Here is a 9,028-nt window from a genome sequence, read left to right as displayed (position 1 = left end):
GCACAGGAACTGCAAACATTGTATCAAACTGGGATATAAAAAATACAAATATGTGTATATATCTCATAACCGCAAATTACCAGACCAGTTCTCAGATGGATATTATAAACCCAGTTCAGACCAGCTGTTCAAAACAAAAGGCTGAATATGTAAACTATTTTATTCAGACCCGCACTGAAGCGCTGACCTCACCAAAACTCAGTCTGCAAATACTGATCCATTAGTTTGACACAAAAGTGACAGTGATTGATCCGTTTTAGCTGAGCACATAAGTGACTCATACTTCTAAGTATAGCTGGGAGAAAATTTAACAAACGCTTTCCTTCTTCAAAACCCAAACTTCTGAAACTCTGGAAAGTCCCAAAATCCTAAAGTGTAAAACACAAGGAAGGCAAAACCTTTTCATTGAGACTATTAATGAAGACGTTGTTGATATGGAAATGCAGCAGTTGAGAAGTTAGAACTGCTCACTTCAGGTGATGATGCACCTCATTCAGATGTGCAGTAAATGGTTCCTGTAGATGGAGAACATGTGAAGTCACAGTAGACTCAATAATAAATGGATCTTCAGCATCTTTGTGTTCTTCATGTCTTGTGTTTTCCTGAAGGTGGATGAAATCATGATAGAAATAGTTCCAGATACCAGAAGAAAAATAAGAAATTTTTGGTTTTGTAAGAGCCAAACCTGAGTCCACAGATAAATCTGTCAGAAAATCAGAAGACAGGAAATGATTGAGTTGGAAAAATCTTCCAAACCAAAGTGAACAAATATCACCAAGTCAACATGTGGGCTGTGATAATAAAATGCTGCCAAAGAAAAAATGGTGAATCCAAATCTAAATCTAACATCAGTTTAAGAGTTTTCACACACATTCAACTACATTTTTTTATGCATTACATTTTTCCACCGCATTTGCTTGCTTGTTAGATGACATTTACACACTGAAAGGATTTATTGTTTGTTGTCAGTTTATCTCACCCTTTAATTTCACAACATAAATAGGTAATACAAAATCTTTAATTACCATAATAATAATATGGTTTCAGTGGGAGAATTGTTTTGCTTAGTCAGGTAATATTTCCTGTCAAAGGCAGATGTTTGGTTGAAAGGGAGGCACTTTTAAGCTTCTCATATGACTTTTCACACGAGTCAGTAATAAATAAATAAAAAATAATCTGTGAATCAGATGATAAAAGCCTTTATCAGCTTAGCTTGTTAGAGACTGAGTCATCACATAGCTGACACGGTAATTACAAATAAAGATGTTGTCACATGGATTTGACTCATCGACCATTTGTAATCAAAGCTCGACACCGGCAGCTAAACAGCTTGCATTTATCTGACACAGCAAATGCAACTTGTTCTCACATATTATAGAAACCTAGCAGCTCACACACACGCAGACGCCTCGTTACCTCACACATTTTATACAGTAACCATTTGCAAGAACTGATTTCACTGGCACCAGCAAATAAGAAAAAAACTAGATGAGATTTAGAGCTTCCACTTAAGCTCAACGTTGTTCATGCCTGGAGGTTGGCGCAAACCTCCCCCAAGGTCGCCAGGCTTTAAAATCGAGGAGTTCAGTGAGTGCATGAGTGCATAAATATTTCAGATGACGGCAGGGAGGGATAAAATAATAAAACATTAACAGCCTAATGATTAGGAGCCAAACTAAATACCTGTTTCACACTGTGAGAATTGCATGACGAAGCACTTTGAACCTTTTTTCTTTTTAAAGACAAGAACTCATCTGCAATAAGATACAGACTATAAATAAAGAGTTTAAAGTTTATTCTAAACAAAGATTTGTCTAAGTGGATCCAGTAGGGAAACATATTCACTTCCTTTAAGCCACAGGTGTCAAAGTCCAGTTCTCAAGGGCCTGCAGTGTCCTGCAGCTTTTAGATGTGCCACAGATACAGACACTGGAAAGAAACGTCTTAATTACCTCCTCCTTGTGTAGATCATTTTCTCCAGAGCCGTAATGATCTTATTTTACTCAGGTGTGGTGCAGCAGAGGCCCGTCTAAAAGTTGCAGGACACTTTTAGATGTGTCCTGTTTGACAGCCCTGCTTTAAGCACTCATGTTGGTAGAAAGCCGGAGAGTTTTGTTCCATTTGTCCGAATATTTGATGAATCCTGAGAGGGTCGCAGTAGAGGCGAGTCACGGTCAAGGTTTAACTGGAAAAACGCAAAGTAAAAAAAAAAAAAACTTACGATTTTGTCAATGCATCTATTGTCTTGCAGCAAAACCTATTAATGGTTAACCGGTGTTAAAAAAAATAAATAAAGAAAAACTCCTTCTGCCTTCAACACGTCACTTAGACACTTCAATCAGCTCTCTGTTTGCTCTGTCCTCAGTTTAGTATCTCCACGTGTGCAAGTATTTGCTTTTGGATGTTGAAATAACCAAATTAGTCCTCTAAAGGGCAAAGGGCAGAAGAAGAAGATGATCTGATTAAACAAGTGAGAATCTTCAGATTAAACTTGCACTACAATGCAACACAAGTTATAGAAAAAGCAAATCTAAATAGCATTTAATAATCAAGCTTTACTCTGTCTGCAGCTTATTTTCTGCAATATACTCAGTATTCCTTATTAAACATTTAATTATTAGTAATTAGTTACCAAATGTAGTGTAAGAGAGTCTATTTTGAAAAATGCAAAACTTTTAAACTTTTGGTGCTTTAATTTAAATCCCTGCTGAAATGGAGTTTATCATAGACAAAAATAAATAAAAAAATCCTTACATGTGAAGCTCTTAGGTTGTTGTTAGGTTGTGGGTGAAAAGCCATCAATTTTGGGCGGGAATAGCATCTACAGCAACAAATCAATGTCCAAATTTCCAGGTTTGGCTGCACGTGGAAAAAAAAAAAAAAAAAGTCTTGAGTCAGTTCTCACACTCCCAAAATGAATATCAGGCACAGATGTAGCGAACAGAGCTCCCAGGAGACGCAGGACCTATAGCCTTTAATAATTAATAGAAAACTACTTCCAAGATGCAGGATTTTATAGAGGTTATTGCACTTTTCCTGGGTTTTGGCGGTTGGATACTAGTTTACGTTTCCCTAGAGAATCAGTATTGGAAAGAATCGACCCAAGATGGGAGCGTAATTTTAACTTCTAACATCTATGAGAACCTGTGGATGTCTTGTGCAAGCGATTCTACGGGCGTCTATGACTGTCGGGAGTTTCCTTCCCTCTTTGCTCTCCCAGGTAACTCACAGACGACACTGACTGAAAGGTTCAAATGTTACACGGCAGAAAAGTAAAATCCAAGTGGAATGCCAGGGGTACATGTGTATTTACAAACTGTAAAATATGCAGCGTGACATAGTCGTGTAAAGAAACCAAATCTGAGCTTTCATCACTTTTGCACACTATTCTATTTGCTAACATTTTCTGATGATTTAGTAAAGTAAAACAGCTGACTGTGCACTTTGCAGACATACAGATATTGAGAGAAGTCAAGATTCTTCTATGATTTTTTTTTTTTTTTTTACATAAATCAATCATGCTTCTTTATTAACCCTAAAACTGTGCAGTCAGATTTAACTGTATGCATGTGCGATATGTTGTACAATGCAAAAACATTGTCTGGTTTTCATTGCAAATATTGTAGTTAATCTGAAACAAGACTAAAATAATTTAAAAGTAATTTTTCAGGAGCTTCTTTTAAGTCAGTGATTTGAAAATGTACTAGTTACACTGGCAGATTATTTAATTTATAAGACATTTTTACCGTAAGGAAAGCAATCTGTAAGTGGAACTAGAACGTTTTTGAATCAATATTGAGAAATTATTTACTTAAAAGAAGCTCCATTATCTCACTGAAACATTACTTGCAATAACTATATATTATTTCAGATATAGTGAGATATTTGCAATGGAAACTAGCCATGAAAAGCTTGTTAAATCTGTGTATTTCTGCTGCGTAGTGCGCAGTTCCACCAGTCACCTCCTTAAACTTTGTGCGGCTTGTTTGAAAGCAATATAGAGCTCAAATTCATAAGAAGAATATTTTTGGACGCATCGACTTTGGTAAATTAACTTCTTAGGAAAATAAAGTGCCTAATTTGGGCTAAAAGTCCAATTATTTAGGTGAAACAATTGCTTCAGTTTCATTAAGCAAAAAGCTATTCTGAATGTAATTTATTGTATGTTACTGATGCACAATGCTGCTTCAGAGAACTTTAAATGTTACTTTAAGCTGTCTGTGGATTCTGTTCTTGATCTTATTGAGATCCAAATAATTTAAGGTAGTCACTAATGGTCGGCTGTACCTGGTAAATTTAGAGTTGTTTGTTAAGCAACATGACATTGACGTCAAAAAGATTTTGATGTTAAAGTTGAAACTTTTGGAACAGAGAAAAATGTTCAATTTTATGGTCATTGGCAGGTTATCTGGTCTAGACCAGCTGAACGAGACTAGATAATTTGTCTTAAAGGGAAGTTAGTCTGTCTTTCAAACTTTGATTATGCCTTTTGAGATGTTAAACAGTAAACGTAACTTATGTCCCAACTTGGTCATCTTGGGGTCAGTATTTATTGACCAACCCCAACCTCTAGGGGCTGAACGTTTTCCCATTCCCATTTCTACTCAGGGAGTATCAAGAAGTCGGAGCTTGATAAATCCCATCAAGGACTCACTTGAGTTTTGTTGACATAGCGTCCAGAGCAAATGACCAGGGGAGACACATGGCGTTAGGTCTGTTGACGTTTGTGAGGAAGACTGAAAGGCTCTGGCACTTTGTTGTCCTGGAAGTTGTGTAAACATTTACCCTTTCTGAAGGCTCAATAGAAACCTGAATAATAGGAAAATTATAAGTGGAGTATTTAGAATTAATCATTAATTTATAGGGTTTTGTCGCACTTTAGAGCAAGGTTTACAGAGATCTGGTCTGTGGATGTGTGGCCAATAGATCCTTGGGCAACAAGACAGCTTGGACGGTTAAAACTGGTAATTCGTCTTCCTCTAACCGGATCGTTTCGGACAAGCCGGGAAAAAGAAAGAGGACAAAATGAATCCGATTGTGGAAGCTGTTGCGTGCTCTTTGGGCTTTTTGGGATGGATTATGGTTGGTGTGGCCCTTCCACACCGATACTGGAGAGAGTCTACAGTGGACGGTAACGTTATTACCACCTCAACCATCTATGAAAATCTGTGGATGTCCTGCGCAACGGACGCCACAGGGGTCCACAACTGCCGAGATTTTCCATCCTTGCTGGCACTAAATGGTATGTCGTCTGAAAAAAATTTCACTCTTAATTTGACCAAGAAATTCAGAGCTTGGAAATGGTAATAAGATAATGGAGACATTTAGACAGATGTAAAAGTAGAATGGTCTAAGGAGGAAATAGTTTAACTTCTAGAAAGTGTGTATGAATGTGACTGTGGTCAATATTTGATTTAATTTACATAACAGTGTGGAGTATTTTATAGCCAGAAGCTTTCTACTGTAGCAGATGCAGTATGTCGTAAATATATGGAATATAAGATATGATAAGGTGAAAGAACACAGGAAGCAGTGCAATAACTTCAGCAGCAAAAAAAAAACACTCAATAAAGTCATAAAGCTTTAAAAATGCTCTCAAAGACAATCGTTTAGTCATTAATGAACGTGGCAAATTGGTTGATTCACAAAACTATATATTAAGATTTCAGAAGTCGCCAAAGTAACATGAAATCGTTTACTGTAGTGTCTGTTCACGTGGTTCTACATGATAATGTGGCATCAGACACATTAGAAGATATGAAAATAAATATTTTACAGCTTCAAAATTTGATCTGATAAACATTTGTAAGCATTGCTAAGTCCCTTGTTGGCTGTTTTGAAAAATCATTTTTTCAAAACAGCCAAACACACATTACAAAATATTTTAACAGTACAGTGATACTATATTAAGTATTTTTGTTGTGTTTTATTATTATTATTATTATTATTATTATTATTATTATTATGAAAACTTGTATTTTTTACACAGCTCTGCCTGTGACCAGAAAACAAAGGCAATGTTCACAACAACATTAGCAGAGGTTGTGCAACAGTGAATGATGTGGCTAAAGCCACACCTCTCCTTCCTCATCAACATTACTGTCACCAATGGAAACTAACGTCCAAAACAAGAGGAGCTCTGATAGCATGTCGATCAAAATGTGGCAGAAAAATCAACAAAACATCAAAAAAAAAAAATTTTGTTTAATAGCTTACACGAAAATAACACACTTTCATGAGCTGAACAAGCCAAATTTTTAAACACACTTCTATGGAAAAAACACTTTGTTTTTGGTGTGCCAAACGTTTTTGGCACAAAATTTTACATGAAGAAAGTAGGTTTCTAAGCAAATCACTAATGCTTCACTGAATGTTTTCACACAGGGTACATTCAGGCCTCCCGAGCGCTGATGATTGCCTCCATTGTGTTTGGGACGTTTGGCCTTGTGGCGACCCTCGTGGGGATGCAGTGCACCAAAGTGTGCGGAGAAAACTATGTTCTGAAAGGCCGGGTCGCGGCGATCGGAGGAGTGTTCTTTATACTTCAAGGTACAGCTTTAACGCCACAATAAAAGTGGAGTTACTGAACTCAAATTACTCAAATATAATAATAATATTAAAAAAGGAGTGGCGAGCAGAGCTGAATAACCAAAGAACTGTGTTAAGAGAACTCACCCAAACCTCATTTCCACATTGAACAACTTGTTAGGTAAATATGTCAAATGCTCCAACCTTTGTGTACAGAAGACAAGCTATCAGTAAATGGATTATTTGTTGAAAAGATTATCCTGCAGGTAACAGAACTGTTGGTTCACATGCGACTATATATGAACAAAAGTCTGAAAATTGTGGAAATAAAACCACAACATGAACAATTCAATGTCAGAGACCTAAACATAGGAGGACGCATTAAAAAAAGTATCTTACCAGTTTATTTTTGGTTGTACTAGTTGTATCAACTAGCGGGGGTTTATGATTTATGACTGATTTGGCGGGTATCAAGTGTTGCTACTAGTAACCGCACACTGTCACTTGCTAATGATGCTGAAGCCAGCCTCTGATTTCTTTTAATTTTTCGTTATGTTTGATGATTTAAAAAAGAGGGTGTTGGATAGTTTGATGAGAAATCTGGACTGCCTTTGGCCACTTCAGCTTCAAAATCTGAAATAAACAGATTGGTCAAATTTGAAGTTCGGTATTCCACACCATACAGCGATTCATTAAAGCGCAGAATAAACACACAACAAAGCATTTTGGTTGTATTTTTGGCATTAGGACCCTTTTAAATTGAGTCAAGATTAAAAAACACATTTGTAAATCAGTGAGACTTGAAATTAAAATGGAGGCATACGAAGGGCCCATTCCTGCAGTAAGCTGCATTGTACCCACTGTGAAGACTTTCTTATGACAGCTTTGGCAGAAAACAATTTAAAAAAAACATTTCTATTATCTACTATGTCACTTATCACTATTATTGTTCATTAAAATTACACACACACACGCTACCAAAGGAATGAAACAAATATGGAATGATGATTAAATAAATTGCTAAAAATTGGTTCCTTTATGAATATAAATGTCGGTACGAATTGTCAAAGCTGCAGTTCAACAGGGACCAGAGTCAACGCTACACAACCACACAAATAACAAAACTCAGACAAGCACACAGCAGCTATGAAATACTATTTTTATCACAAACTTGTACGATTCCTTTATTGGGCTCTATTCCCAGCTGTCTATTTTTATTATGCATCAGGACAAAAATTTTTAATACCCCTAAAATCATGTATTTGCCATAATTGACGTGTTTGCATTTTTCTCAGTATTTCACGTACTTAAGGTGAACAAGTCTTTGTCTTTTTGCAGGGCTTTGCACCATGATTGCTGTGTCTTGGTATGCAGCCAACATCACCCAGCAGTTCTTCGACCAGCTTTACGCTGGGACAAAGTAGGTTCATCTGAACATTACACAACAGAACAATAGCGATATGCAGTTTACCGTGGGAGAGGCACTATGAAAACATGAGATAAACATTATCATGTTTCAGGTATGAGATTGGACAGGGCCTCTACATCGGCTGGTCTTCTGCTGTGCTCGCCCTCTGTGGAGGCTCCTGCCTGTTGTGCGCTTGCAAGCTAAATTCTCCCAGTGAAAAGATGTGAGTATCTCTCGTTACATCAGTCAGCTCAAGATTTTATATTTTGTCCTGAAATACGTTTTCTCCTTTAGGTCCTACCCATACCAGCCAGCCTCCAGAAGACACATGCTGTCTACTGTGGCCACGTCTCAGTCGGCACCAAGCAACTATGGCAGGAACGCTTATGTCTGACATCTGCCACATCAGCAGAGCCTTTCTTTTCCTTAACCAATGATGAAGGCTTAAATTTATTTAGTATACTAAGAAATGACAGAGTGAATCATTTGACGGCATTTGATTTTGTGGATTTGCTGTAAATTTGATCAGATATTAACTCCATTGATGCAAAGTAAGTCTTGTGATGTATGAACTGTTACTGCAAGTTACCTTGCAATGAGTCAGAATCGGATTGCGTAAAGATTCATAAATCCATACAATTTCTTTTATACAGCCACAGGGGATGAGATTATTTGAACTAAGAATATGTGATCATTTTAATTATGATGTAGCTTTTTTGCACTGAAGATTTGAATGTGCTTTATTGTATAAAACACAGTTATTGTACCTGTTTTGTCAAACCTGCCACATATTTAGTTGGACAAGCAAAAAACCTGATTATTTCATTAAGTCTGGTAGTTATGATCATTTCAGCCATATATTTACTAATAATAGAGTCCAGATGACAACTATAGTTGTAACCTTATAACAGGAAATACCCTGAACCCCAGATTCATGATATGGAAACGTTTTAAACTTTTTTACATTTTTCATGTTACAACAAAATCACAATTCTTTCTGGTGAACCGCCACAAAGTAAGGCATAGCTGTTAAGTGGAGAAAAAAGGATACATGGCTTTCAGAATTATTTACAAATAAAAATCTGACAAGTG

At 36.7% G+C, this 9,028-nt stretch overlaps 1 protein-coding gene across 2 annotated transcripts; it reads left to right on the top strand.

Annotated features, from left to right (window-relative positions):
- The first annotated feature begins 2,899 nt into the window (after positions 1-2,899).
- Positions 2,900-9,028, top strand: LOC122845473 (claudin-15-like). 2 transcript variants are annotated; one of them, XM_044141779.1, is made up of 5 exons: positions 2,900-3,220; positions 6,385-6,549; positions 7,867-7,948; positions 8,049-8,159; positions 8,231-9,028. In XM_044141779.1, exons 1-5 carry the CDS (start codon positions 3,004-3,006, stop codon positions 8,328-8,330), a joined length of 675 nt encoding a protein of 224 aa, XP_043997714.1. In that variant the 5' UTR covers positions 2,900-3,003; the 3' UTR covers positions 8,331-9,028. The 2 variants fall into 2 exon arrangements, with proteins under 2 accessions (XP_043997714.1, XP_043997713.1); XM_044141778.1 differs by lacking the exon at positions 2,900-3,220 and adding an exon at positions 3,494-5,242.

This window comes from Gambusia affinis, linkage group LG15, assembly GCF_019740435.1.
Source record: "Gambusia affinis linkage group LG15, SWU_Gaff_1.0, whole genome shotgun sequence".
NCBI lineage: Eukaryota > Metazoa > Chordata > Actinopteri > Cyprinodontiformes > Poeciliidae > Gambusia > Gambusia affinis.
The sequence above is the reverse complement of the archived record's forward strand: the minus strand, read 5'-3'. Positions and strand labels throughout refer to the sequence as shown.

Bases quoted from the DNA above. Each gene is read 5' to 3' on its own strand.
- LOC122845473 (XM_044141779.1), top strand. From the start codon at position 3,004: ATGCAGGATTTTATAGAGGTTATTGCACTTTTCCTGGGTTTTGGCGGT. The intron at 3,221-6,384 runs GTAACTCACAGA...GTTTTCACACAG, and splicing joins TTCCCTCTTTGCTCTCCCAG to GGTACATTCAGGCCTCCCGA. The intron at 8,160-8,230 runs GTGAGTATCTCT...TTTCTCCTTTAG, and splicing joins AATTCTCCCAGTGAAAAGAT to GTCCTACCCATACCAGCCAG.